This window comes from Astatotilapia calliptera, chromosome 18 (assembly GCF_964374335.1).
Source record: "Astatotilapia calliptera chromosome 18, fAstCal68.1, whole genome shotgun sequence".
NCBI lineage: Eukaryota > Metazoa > Chordata > Actinopteri > Cichliformes > Cichlidae > Astatotilapia > Astatotilapia calliptera.
Window position 1 is genome coordinate 305,883 of NC_137439.1, and position 13,717 is coordinate 319,599.

At 49.0% G+C, this 13,717-nt stretch overlaps 1 protein-coding gene across 4 annotated transcripts; it reads right to left on the minus strand.

Annotated features, from left to right (window-relative positions):
* Nucleotides 1-228: 228 nt before the first annotated feature.
* Nucleotides 229-12,403, minus strand: cdyl (chromodomain protein, Y-like). 4 transcript variants are annotated; one of them, XR_013903076.1, is made up of 8 exons: nucleotides 12,164-12,403; nucleotides 11,076-11,787; nucleotides 10,499-10,752; nucleotides 10,255-10,427; nucleotides 5,358-5,568; nucleotides 5,131-5,274; nucleotides 473-671; nucleotides 229-392 (listed from the first exon to the last, which is right to left on the minus strand). XR_013903076.1 is itself a non-coding variant. In XM_080292338.1 (7 exons), exons 1-7 carry the CDS (start codon nucleotides 12,185-12,187, stop codon nucleotides 609-611), a joined length of 1,581 nt encoding a protein of 526 aa, XP_080148464.1. In that variant the 5' UTR covers nucleotides 12,188-12,403; the 3' UTR covers nucleotides 229-608. The 4 variants fall into 4 exon arrangements, 3 of the variants coding, with proteins under 3 accessions (XP_080148464.1, XP_026005949.1, XP_080148465.1); XM_080292338.1 differs by having other exon boundaries at nucleotides 229-671; XM_026150164.2 differs by lacking the exons at nucleotides 229-392; nucleotides 473-671 and adding an exon at nucleotides 3,360-4,705.
* Nucleotides 12,404-13,717: the final 1,314 nt, after the last annotated feature.

The window sequence follows — 13,717 nt, forward strand, 5'->3', positions numbered from 1 at the left end:
GATGTGTTCAGGTCAAAAGAAGCAATCAGCCAAACTTGGGCGGAAGCACCGCCTGTGCTCACGAGCAGCGTCGTTCCTCCATTCTGCTCATGGCAGAAAACAAAGTCACGTGATCATCAAACTCTTAAATGCGACCCTCGTTACACCGGCCGTTACACCTCGTTACACGGGGCCGAGTGGCCTGTACTGAACAGGACTCAGGTGCAGAAACCCAGAGCAGAGACAGCAGATGATGTAACAATTTATTAGGTTTAAGTGCAAAAAAGAAAACGTGGCAAAGACAAAAAAAACAATAAGACGTGGAGTTTGACGAGGCATGGCCTGGGGAACGTGGCTAGGGCGAGGGAATGAGGCCTGAGATGCGGAGTGGAGCTGAGCAGGGAACAGTCACACTGAAGAGAGAAGATAGAGGAGTTAGGGAGGTGGTGGAGGCAGCTCTGAAGTGGCTAGTTGTAAGAGTAGCAATTCTCACTTGCAGTAGGGGACATGGAGTGTTGAGAGGGGGGTGATGAGAATCCAGGGGAGGCTGAGTGGCGTGGAAAGGCTGGCCTGAGATCCGGGGCTTCAGATGGAGTGTGAGGGCAGGCAGGTGAGGCACAGAGAGATTTTCAGAATGATTGCTTGGTATCCTGAGTCCGGAGGTGGAGCGTGAGCCAAGATGAATACAGCAACTGCAGCACAAGAGAGTCGTGTTAACAAGATAAATCACAGCAAGAACTTGAAGTATAAGGCCTGTTACCAACATGTGTTGATGACGAACTGGCAGTGAATGAACATCAACGTGTGGTTTAAATCCCTCTGGCTTGATTGCCTGCAATAGGCCCCAGGTGTGCAGGAGCTGGAGTTGGCCCTGCCCAGGGGCGGATCCCAGGTCAGTTCAGGAGCCTTATGGAAATTCCAGCCACCCACCGCAGACCATTATTTATTTATTTATTTATTAACCTTTATTTAACCAGGAAGATCCCATTGAGATTAAAAACCTCTTTTTCAAGGGAGACCTGGCCAAGATAGGCAGCAGCAGATGTCTCACAGTTACAGAAATTACTCAAACACAGGCAGCAACAACACACATGCAACAATAAGTGAAAGAATACAAATAAAATAAAAATAAAATTCAATAAAATTCAAATAAAATAAAAAGTCAGTTAAAATGACAATCAATCTAATTGAAACAGTTGCATGTTATGGACTTGGCCTCAAGGATTCGTAGTTTAGATTTAAAATCACTTAATGAAATGAATTCAGTCATTTTCCTTCTGCAGTTTGTTCCAGGCCGAGGGTGCTAAATGGACAAAAGCTCTTTTACCAAGTTCAGTTCAGGCAAATGGAACAGAAAGCAACAAGTAACCATGCGGACGAAGAGAATACCGACCAGCATGTTTCATTACAAGCAGGGAACATATATAAGAAGGCAGCAACCCAAGTATCACCCAAGTACCATGACACCGGCGCAGTGTCGACTGCGATGCCAGTGAGTCTCCATCCTGCTGTGTGCCTGATATTCAGACAGTACCTGAAGGAACTTTGATCCTTTCAGACCCCAGTCCTACGAATCGCACGTCCTACGTCTCGTTCATCCTTCAGGCAGCTGATCTTTAGTAATTAGCCATGCAGAGCTGGTAAAAGTACAGACATTGTGTACTTTAGTAGAAGTACAAATACTGCTGTTAAAAATTACTCCAATAAAAGTACAGATTCAACTTCTTTACTCAAAAGTATAAAAGTACTGGCTCTGAAATGTACTCAGAGTAACAAAGTAGTTCTTTGGAGGTTTCTGTGCAGCTAGCTAAACCCTGTGCTACATTAACACAATGATGACAGATGGAATACAAACTTCAGTCTGTTTATTCTGTGCTTGATACGTGTTGGAGCTGATGGAGCGACACCAACAGTGTTTGCAGTCGCACGTGTTTTTATTTGCACTGTTTCACTGCTTGTAGCACACACACCGGCTAGCTCAGGTCCTAGCACAGCTTTTATCAGGGAGCCATGACCAGGTGACAGAGCTCAGGTGTGTCAGCCTCCCCTGAACCGTGTGTACATATATGTATATCATGTATATTGTGTTGCCTAAGTTGTAGTTGTCCTGGCTGATTTCCATCCTCCACACTGATAGCACACTCTTTGTCTTCTTCCCAGACGGTATACATTTGGTGGTCAATGAATCGCTTCGTCAGTATGGAGGACCAGGAGTGCCAAAATAAATTAAATATTTCATTAAATACATATATTATGAATTAAATGCCCATTCATTTCATTTAAAATATTACATTATTTCTTTCCTTTTTAATTCATTACTTAAACATTTAATTATTTAATGGGCTATTTAATTGTTTTTGGTACTCCTGGCCCAAACAAATGAACAAAAGATGTTCTCCTTCATTTCTGTTAAACACAGCTGTATGAAACGTTTCCAGCTGTTAGTATCATGGTTGCTAGGCAACCTGGGCAGCGACGGAGGCTAGACCATCCCATTTCACAAGCCTCGCACTTCCGGCCTTAGCGGTCTTTGAGTACGCGGCCCTTGTGGACTGTTAAGGCTGCAGACCCTGAATTGGGATACAGCCAATGTGACAGATTTAAAACCACGAGGACTTCCATGTGAGCTTTAAATGAGCGTCCTTCTTCCTCTCCTGTCCTTCTAATCTGTCTCCACCTCTGAGTGAACGTAGCTTTGTCTTTTCTCTCCCTGTCAAATACAGCAGCTGGACCTTTAGCTGCAACACACTGTGAGACAAACTGCATGTTTGTTGAGCTGATAAGTGTCAGCTAATAGAAATGAGCTGACAGCGTTGCTCCTCTTCTGTAGTGTTAGCTCGATGCCAAAGAGTGTGTGTGTAAACCCATCACAGTGCAGCAAACTCACCTGTTCATCCTGCAGAGGATTCTCATGCAGCCTTTAAATGACACAGTCAGTCTGCCTCAGTTTGATTAGCAGCAGGTTTATGAACAAACACAATGTGACATAACTATTCTCCTGAAAGTCTCTGAGCTTTTTACCGTTAACACTGTTTGTAACTGGTATTCCTCAGAGGCTGCCCTCTTTAAAGCGCCTTCAGGAAACAGACCAACACCACGCTGGGAGGTTGTTCAGATTCTTAGCAATCCTTTCCTAACTCCTTATCAACTCTCCTAGCCTTCTTTCCTTGACCTCAATGATATTTTTGCCTAGATCAAGGAAAGGAGGCTCAGACATGCCATAAGTACAGAAAAAAGGATGGACTTTTTGGACCACACCGTGAGTTGACTGAGGTCAAAAGTCCTTTTCTCATGGAAGAGGCACCCCTGCTGAGGGTCATGGCCCTCTCTGTTTACAGTCTGTGCTGATTTCAGGTAACAAACAGAGCCAGACAGCGTCATGTGACACATTCTGAGTTTATTCTGGCAAAGAAACACGGAGACCCTGAGACAGTCAGCCCACCGGCCAGAGGTCACCATTTACCCACAATTCATCGCTGTAGCACCTGTATGCGCCCCCTGCAGGCTAAACAGTCTAGAAGAGCGCGCTGCAACACAACATCTTGACCCCAGGGTCAAAGTCAGGGACAGAAACACTTTATTTAGGGTTAACCCTGACCCCGCATGACCCCAGGTAAACACAACCTCAGGTAAGGAGACAGTCCCACATATAGGTCCCATCAGTCTGTTAGCCTAGCTTAGCTTAGCATGAAAGCTGGCCGCAGGAAATCTGTTAGCTTAGCTTTAATTAGCATACAGGCTAGAAGCAGCGAACCTGTTAGCCAAGCTGAGCCCTGAGGAAGACAGTAAGGCTTCTGCGGGTGGAGAGCCCTCAGTTTGGTCTGTCAGGCTAAATTTAAGTTTGAACTGAAACGTTTAAAATTTCCTAAAACGCCCAGTTTGTCTCCGTGCTCTCCCCATCACTGGGTAACCCCACCCATCACAGGCTGGCTTCCACAAGGAGCCAACTGAGGCCAAATACAAGCATCACTTTGTCCTTGCCAGATTCCTGCTAACTGGAAAATAAACTATGTCTGATCATTATCATGCTCTGTAGATGCTGCTAGCTTCTGTTAGCATCTATTAGCTTTTATTAGACTACGTTAGCTCCTGTTAGGACTTTTTAGCATCCATGTGCTCCTGTTAGCTTCCATTTGCAACCTTTACCTTCTTTTAGTGCCTGCTAACATCGGTTAGCACCATAATAAACAAAACCAATCCTTCGTCATGAGCTGACAGCTGGCACGGGGGTAAGTTGGGGGTAATTATGCACAAACTATAGCCCTCACAGTCTGATTGCCATGTTTATTATCTTTCTGTCCAGTCCGATGGCATGATGTCATGAGGAGGCGGAGCTTAGAAACAGGAGGTAAACAGAGCATTTAACACGCAGTACAGTGGGAGGAGCATAGAGATCCATGACAGGATGACCGTCAGCAGAGTTGGATCCAAGCCAGCTAACCTTCTGCGGCTAGTTTACAGAGAGCAGAGGAGGCACCGTCCTCAGTCGGACATGTTGGCGTCTTTCGCAGAATCCGCCACGCTTCAGTCAGCGCTCCAAGTCCTGGTCACAGTTCCAGTTGTGGTCCTAGCAGAGCTCGGTCCTCCTCTGCAGGTACTGCAAGATGGCGTCAGTTCCCTGTGAGGAGCCCCAGACCCTCTTCAGGGCTTCACACTCGCGCTCGTTAGCTTGCTCCAGAGCACTGCGACTCGTGTTCCTCATTAGGGCCTTGGACTCCCGCAGGACCTGCAGGACAGGAAGTGACACCACGAAGGACAGAGTCTGTGACTGGAGCAAGTAGATCAATGAGTTTGTGTACTGATCTGTGATCTGAGTGTAGGTGACATCAGTCACAGAGGACAGCACCTGTGGGTGGGTGTGCACCACCACACCAGCCTGGCCCCCTTTTTAAAAAGCCCACGGCTGACCCCGCCCACCTTGAGTTTTAGGCCACCTGATGAGGGTCAGCGTCTGACGTCGGGGTGAAACGCATCACTGTGACATTTCACCGCAGACGCTTCAGTGCTGACCTTTGACCTTAGCCCCACCACATAACCTGTTTGGAGGCTTTAAATAATCAGGACCAGATCTGATCAGGAATCAATACAGTAACCTTGGAAACGTGTGTGTGTGTGTGTGTGTGTGTGAGAGAAAGAGAGATAGGAACTGACCAGTGAGTCAACGGCGACCAGCTCTTTAATCCGCAGCATCACTTCCTGTGTGAAGGTCCCCGGCCACAGCACCTGAGATACCAGCCCTTTAAGACACGCCTCCTGAGCTGTCAGCTTCCTACCGCTGAGCAGCAGCTCGTTTGCCTGAAACACAGCACAGGAAGTGAGGAGGAGTTGCGAGGCAAACCATGCAGGACATTTAACAGTGCAGGAAGCAGCTGACTGACCGCAGCGAGCCCCATGATGCGAGGGAAGGAGAAGGAGGAGCAGGCGTCGGGCGTCTGGCCGTACGCTGTGTACGGTGTTTGGAACCACGCCTTCTCATTGGCCCACACCACATCACACAGTGGCAGAATGGCGGCGCCGAGGCCAACGGCCGGCCCGTTCACTGCCGCCACGATGGGTTTCCTGAACTGGATGAAGGTGTTGATGAAGGTCCTGAGAAAGAGGGCACAAGGGTCAGAGGTCAAAGCGCCCAGCTCACCGATGCAGCGATTATTCCATCGAGGAATCAGAACAAACAAGCACAAAAACATGGGCTTTTCACAATAAAAGGTTCCAGTTTATCAATGACTCTCTTTGCTCTGACAGTGTAGATGTTAATTACTGTTAACAGCTGACGTCAGCACTGCCGTGGGATGGCGGCACAGCAGAGCGCATCCCCGGCGTTCCAGGTAAGAGGGCTTCAAGAGGAACGAGCAGCAGGAAATACAGGTGCTGGTCATAACATTAGAATATCATCAAAAAGTTGATTTCACCAACTCCATTGAAAAAGTGAAAGATGTTTACGTCCAGTCCACACAGACTGACATATTTCAGGTGTTTCCTTCTCTCAGCCAATGAAAACCCCAGATTCAGCATCTTATCGTGAATATTACTGAAGACCAATACAAACAAAGTGTTTTCAGGAATCGTGGCCAACTGAACAGTCTGAGCATGAGCAGCTCTCGATACATAGCTGGGCTCCTTTTGCCTGAATGACGCAGCAACGCGGCGTGGCTCGATCAGTCTGTGGCGCCGCGCAGGTGTGACGAGAGCCCAGCTTGTTATTATTATTGGTATTTGTCGTGTTTATTATTCTTATCGTACCTTCCATATTTCTGTTGTTCAGCGCTTTGTCAGCCATGTATTGTTTTTAACGTGCTATAAATGAAATTTGGATGGAATTGGTGAAATAAATCAACTTTTTGATGATATTCTAATGACCAGCACCTGTATATAAAACACGAGCTACGAGACCAGATCTCGGCCGCAGAGGATAACGACAAGCGTGGAGAAATAGGGCGGTGCCACATGACCGAATGAAAACGTCTGTCATATTATACACTACCGTTTGTTTCATGGTGTCATAAAATCTACCGTTTGCAGCGAAATGTTTTCATGGGAGCTGAGAATCCAGCATGACCAGGGAAGACGAGGCAGAACCAGGCAGCTCCAAACAGAAGGACCAGTCCACACAAACCCAGGACCTCAGTCCTAAACGGGGGGCCGCCTCTGCAGCAGGGAAACCGTTTGGTTATGAAACGCCTGACACGGACCAGAAAATTGGACTATGCACATTATGGCACAAGCCGGTGCCCACCTCAGACTCAAACACCACAAAGCTCTTCTCAGGAGGATGCAGAGTTTACGGACGAGAAGCAAAAACGAGCCGTCAGGCGCTCCAAGTAAACCTCAGACTCAAACGTCAGAGCGGGCTCCTCCCCGCAGCACGCCGTGGAATAAAGACTCAAAAATGTATCGTTTCACGCAGTCAGAACACTCGACACCCAGCTGGAAACACCGCACATGTCGAGCTACCCGGGGTTCACAGGAAAAGCACATTTAGGGACAGAGATGGTTATCGGGATGTCTTATGTCAGGAGACTGTGGTCATGTGGCACAGCCCGAGGCAGAGGCTTGCTGTGGTTAAAGAAGGACGAGAGGAGGAACCTCCGTCGACGCTGGAGTCAGTGGATCGCTTACTACCACAAAGACTGGAGCTGGACTCAACTGAGCTACAGGTGGGAAGAGCCCATCGCCACGACCACGGCAGCCTGGCAGGAACGTGGGCTTGAAACACCTGCACGTGATTATGCACCCGAGGTTTCAACGCGACAAAGGGAACATGTTGGAGCAAAGGCAGGGCGGAAAGAGAGGATTTCAAACCCTGCTTGCAAAGATGAGGTTTTGGTGAGGTTTGAGGGAATGGTGCTCCATGACTCAACCAGCGACGCTCAAACGCTCGGAGACTTGATTGGAGCGTAGCCGGCGGTTGCCAGGGCGCACAGACAGAAAAACAAGCCTTTCGGGGAAAGCCTGAGTTTTAAACGCTAACAGCAGGAATGTCGGCTGGACACAAACAGAGTTTAGCAGCTGACCGAGCAGTAAGGCAGTAAAACAGAGTTGAGCACCAACACTGCTAGAACAATGGCCACTGGCTGGACGCCATTAGAGGGCCCTTCCTATTGGAGGGTGAGAGAGCCCCTGAAGGCCCCACAGCTGGAGGTCAGCACATGTCTTTTTCTTGATCATTTAAAGAGTTCATGTTTTATACAGCTGTAATGTTTACATGTGTATACTGGGTCTACTACTGGCACGATACCAGTCCTTCCTTTTAATGTTAATGGTCTGTCAAACCCGATGAAGTAAAATGAGGAAAGAAAAGCAGCTCAACTACAGGGAACATGACAAACGCATCTTCATCCTGTTATAACTCTGTTATAACAATCCTTCAATTAAGCAAACATCGATGGATGGATTACAGGCGTCCAACTCCTCGAGGGTTATGTATTATTGTAGGGTCTGCCTTACAATATAAAGCACCTTGAGGCGACTGTTGTTGTGATTTGGTGCTGTGTAAATAAAGTTGAATTGAACTGAGGGCCGGTGTCCTGCAGGTTTTAGTCCTTGATCCAACACAGCTGATTTAAATGACCTCCTCAGCATGTCCTAAAGTTGTCCAGAGGCCTGGTAACGAACTCATCGTGTGGTTCAGGTGAGTTGGCCCAGGGTGAGATCTAAATGTGCAGCACAGCGGCCCTCGAGGCCTGGAGTTCCCCACCCCTGCTTTAGAAGATATAAATCTAAGTATTTACAAGTCTGAGGCAGAGCCTTCAGTTTACAGGCCCCTCTTCTGTGAAACCAGCTCCTAGTTTGCAAACAATTGGAGAAAAAACATAAAATGAAAACAACAGTCGAGGATATTAGTTTTAAAAAAAACCTGAATAACAGGAAATACTGAAAAATCGATTTTTTGTGAAGCAAAGCGGTTATAAAGGAGGCTCTCAGTCAAACCATTGGCCCAACATTTAAGACAAAGTATTAATATTCAGGGGAATACTGATTAGCCTGCTATACTGATGGCATTCTGATTTATTTGGGACTACCAGCTAACTCAGTGCCTGTACTGATGCAGGCGTTTGGCTATTCTGGTCAATTACAAAATGAATATAAGACAGGTACTCGATTACACCAGGAGAGAAGATGAAATAGTTACAGAACTATTCGAGTGCCATTATTCACCAGTACAGAGGATACAGTAACACACAAACAATCCATCAGAATGAATCTACCACCCAAGTTATTATATTTATTCCAAACCCGGCGGCAGGAGTGAGTGGGAAACAATCCCACGACTAGGGATGGGTATCGTTTAGGTTTTATCTGATACCGGTGCCAAACCGGTACTTTTGAAACGGTGCCGGTGCTTAAACGGTGCTCGAACCGGTGCTTAAAGAATGGAGAACACAAACTTTGTCCAAAAACCTCTCATGTTCAGCTGTTTTTTTGTAAAAAGATAACAATATTAGCCTTTTCTGCAGCTATGGGGCATATATGGTATCACTCTTGGCTGGAAGCAGTGCTTAAACAATGAAAAAAAACACAAACTTTGTCCAAAAACCTCTCATGTTTAACTGTTTTCCACTTTTTCTTTGGTCATTTTAGCCTTTTTGGCCAGGGTGAAGGGAGTATCTGCCATCAAACAAGAAGACAGCCGCATGTAGCTATGATGATGTTTGCTAGTTCACCTTACATGCATTAATGTAATAACGTGGTTAGCCTACTCAACGTAAATTACACACGAACATTAAGCTACTCACGCAGAGAAGAACGGCTGCTGCTGCATCATCATCCTCATCATTTCTGCTACACTGGCAGGGCTAGGGGCCAGGACTCTACTCTTCGGGTTTGTGGGGGATGTTGCTAACTCCGGGTCCGATAACAGGCACCACACCCGCAGTAGATGCACTCGGTGCGAGGTCTCGCAGCAAGCTATCAAATACGGCGCATTTCTCGGCTTTTAACAAAACGCTATGCGTCGCCAGGTGTTTCATCAGATTCTTGGTGTTACCTCCTTTGACAGTATCACAGTATCAGCTTAAAGCACTTGTTGCTGCTGAGTTTGCATCTTTTGCTGTGAAGTACAGCCAGACTTTTGACCGCTTCGCCTTGGGCCTTTTTATCTGTAGCTCTGCATAAAAGAACGTACGTACCTGGCCCCGCCTACTATCCTCGGAAACGTAAAATGATTGGCTGGAATCTAAAGTGTATCACAGCTCAGGAAAAAAAAGCACCGAAATAAAGCACCGAAATGTGCGCTGCTTTTCGGTCTGGTCACTACCATTTATGTCAGAACCAGTGCCATCATGGCACCGGATACCGGTACCCATCCCTACCCATGACTGGGACAGAGTGTTGTCCAAATATATCCGGCAGGCTGAGGGAAGAGGAGGGTGGGGCCACAGTTAAGGCCTAAAGAGCTGCAGCTTTACGTGAGACCATGAAGGAAGGCAGCCTACTGCGTTTCTGTAAAAACATCTGTATTTACACATGAGGCTGTTGTCAGAGGAAACCTGCAGACGGATCATTTCTGCCTCGCACACAAACACTCGGCTCTGTAATCGATATAACCAGGAGGACTGGACAACAACACGGGCGCGAGCTATGACATCATTCAGCCCACTGAATGATGTCATAGCTTTTACCCTCAAGCTGCTCGCAGATACGTTTCTACTGCAGGTCTGGTTTTGGCCACGTTTCCATGCCGACGACAGAGCGCTACAGAGTTTAAACGAAGCAAACGTTGGCGTTACTGTATAACGGCTGCAGCCTTAGACGCCGCTCAGCGTTGCCGCGTGTTACCTGATGGTTTCGGCCATTTTGATGCTCTCCTTCTTCCTGTCGTCCGTCAGGCGTCTGATGAAGTACAGGAAGTCCAGTCCGCAGCAAAAAACGCTGCCAACGGCGCCGAGCAGCACCAGCTTACTGTCGTCCGACGCCGCTGTTGCCATGGCGCTCTGGATCTCCTTCATCACCTGACAGGGACGAGACAGAGGTGAATTTCTGGGCATGTGGGGGCAGTCTGACCGCAGGGGCGGGGCCTCACCTCCGGGTTGAGCGTGTTGTTGTCAGAGCTTTTGGTGGACAGCAAGATGTGGGTGAAGCCATCTTGTTTCTTCACCACGATGTCACGGTAACGGTACGCACTCTCCGTCTGACGCACGCTGAAGCGAAGCCGTTTATCGAACGCTGAGCGCTCCTCCAGGCGCCGCTTCCCTGTCACCGTGGTCGCCCCGGCAACAGCACTCTGCAGACCCGACATCCCACCAACGGCGACGCCCTCAATCAGTGGCGAATTTCCTAGAGAGAATGCAGAACATCAGAACGCCCACTTCCTGTCCACAGACAAAACAGCAGGTCATGGGACAACGACCAATCACCAGGAAGGAGGCGGAGTTTACTGTAAAATGAATATGGTTCTCATATATCACTATCAGGCTGAGGCTGTAAGGAGCTCTCCTACTGGCTGTTAGAAACACAGCTGCTCTCACCTGAGCGTGACGCCGCCTCGTAACCGATCAATCAGTCTAAGGATCGATCTGGTGGTCCGGCTGACTGATTACACCATTTGGTAATGGCTGATTGATCAGTAGCATGCTTCCCCCCCCCTGGGCGGGACTCACCTCTGCCACTGAGCGAGCGCATGGCAGCTGGTGTGATGGGGGCTCGAGGCGGTGGGTTCTGACTGCGGGGTCGGGTCCCCATGCGCGCTCGCTCCTCTCCAGGCCCCAGCTGGATCCCTGACGGCGGTTTCTCCAGCAGAGCGACCTCTGGTGGGACCAGCTGAGCCTCGCCTGCCTCCAGGCTGTGTGCCGCCTCGCTGGGCGACTCCTCGGCGTCTGGGCGGCCATTCATTGGGCTCTTTGGGACCAGGATCTTGATGCCTGTTTTTGACAAGTCCACGCTACGGCGGGCGGGGCCGGCCGGAGACGCCGACATCAGCCCAAAGCTGTCAGCCGGCAGCGGCTGCTGTAGGGGGCGGGGCGGGTTGGCAGGGAGCAACTGAGTTGGGCTCGGAGTAGATCTCGCCTGGTTACGGTCGCCCGAACCGCTTCGGATGTCCGCATCGACGTCGCCGCGAGAGGCATGTGGCTTGCAGGGCGCTTTGTGGACGGGGCCCCAGTGAAGGTTAGGCGTGCTGCGTGTGGAGCGCAGCAAGGCGCCGTCTCTGTGGCGCTCGGCGTGCTGGCGGTTGAACTGGTGGACATACGCCATGCACGTGGACAGGTGACTCTCGGGCTCCCAGGTGTCGCCCTCAGCGCCGTACCCTCGCCACCTGACCAGGTACTCGACCCGACCTTTCCTGTTCCTGCGCCGGTCCACAATCCGCTCCACCTGGAGGACACAGAGGGCGGAGCCCACAATAAGCATCACGCCACTACTTTGGTGACGTCACATTGTGACGTATTACAGGTATTGTTCACTAATCAGATCAAAACTTCCTCCGCCGGAGGGCACGGACCACTTCAAGTGTGAGCTCCCAGCAGGCTCGCGAGGACAGTTACAGGGAGAGACCGGAAGGCTAACAGACAGCTACCATTGCGCTAACTGTGCTCACGTGCGGCCCCTCTAGCGACTAGCTGTAGTTTTTCTCTGGACTTCTCTCCAACCGTCTGCCTCGGACTCGATCAGTCGATAACTGCCTAATTTGTTCGACTTTCCTAACTTCATAAACTCCGCCGCTTAGCATGTTAGCATTAGCTCACATTACCTCGTAGAGCTCCTCGGTCGCCATGGAGATGTCCGCGTGCACGGGCAGCTTCAAGAAGCTACTTCAGGGGCGCAGCAACATGAGGGACGGTGTGTGTGTATGTGTGAGTGTCGATCCGCGCGGAGCTGCAGGTGTGTGTGCTCCTGTTGGCTCAGGTAACTATACCCCGGTGTTAGCTGTTAGCACGGTGGCGTCTCACAAGCTTCCGCTCTGACTCTGACCATGACCTTCAAAATAAAAGCCCCACCACGACAGGAAGTGACGTATTGCAGTTTTATGCACTGATGTGTAATTTTCTTTTTATTTGTTTCTAATTTAAATAATTAAAAATGGAAACATGTTTATTTCTGCTATAAAATTTAACCAGCTGGGGCCTCTGCTGACCCTAGAGGAAGTGCAGTATTTGGTACTTCCTGTGTGTGTTTCACGTTTTTTTTTCCACTCTGGGATTCCAAAGGTCAGTTTTCCTTAGTTTTGCAGCCATAGTCAGAGCTGTTTTCAGTTGTCCATACACTAGGGGAAGAAGCTTCAATGCTTCCTTTATGACCTCCTTTAGTAGAGGAGACACTGGACCATCTTTATGAAAAGGGAGGAGAAAATGGCGTCCCATAATTCGTTGTCCATCCGACCATTCATGAAAACATAATCGCAGTAGCCAAAGCGGAGCAGATCATGTAAATGTCCATTCTAAGTGTTTTTTGTTTTCATTCAGAACCTGTATATATATTTATTTACAGCTTTTATCAGCAGCAGTGAAACTCACAGCTGAACCCTGAGCGTCACATGAAGAACACAGAACGCTGTATGAGCGCAACATTATGATCTATACGAACTGATCAAAGTGTGCTTGTATGATCAGTGATCGTTAGTAATGTCCAGTGTTGGGAAGGTTACTTTAAAAATGTATTCCACTACAGATTACATGCACCGCTGCTCTACTCCCTCTACACTTCAGACTGTGTGGCCACCCACGGCTCCAACACCATTGTGAAGTTTGCTGACGACACAGTGGTGTTGGGTGCCATCTCCAACAACGATGAGGTGGCCTACATGGATGAAGTGAAGAATCTGGCATCGTGGTGCCAGGACAACCACCTCCAGCTGAACGTCGGCAAGACCAAGGAGCTGGTGGTGGACTTCAGAAGGGGTCAGCACAGAGACTACAAGCCCATCATCATCAATGGAGCTCCAGTGGAGAGGGTGCAGTCCTTCAAGTATCTTGGTGTCCACATCTCCTCAGACCTGACATGGGCTGCCCACATTCAGGTCCAGACCAAAAAGGCTAGGCAGCGCCTGTACCACCTACGACAACTGAGGAAGTTCAGGGTCTCTCCAAAGATCCTCAGGATTTTCTATACAGGCGCTGTGGAGAGCATCCTCACACAGAACATGACATCGTGGTTCGGGAACAGCTGTGTGAAGGACCAAAAAGCTCTCCAGAGAGTGATCCGTACAGCAGAACGCTGCTGCAGGATTGCTCTCCCCCCGCTTCAGGACACCTACACCAGGAGATGCCGGACTAGAGCAGATACTGAAGGACCCGTCCCATCCTGG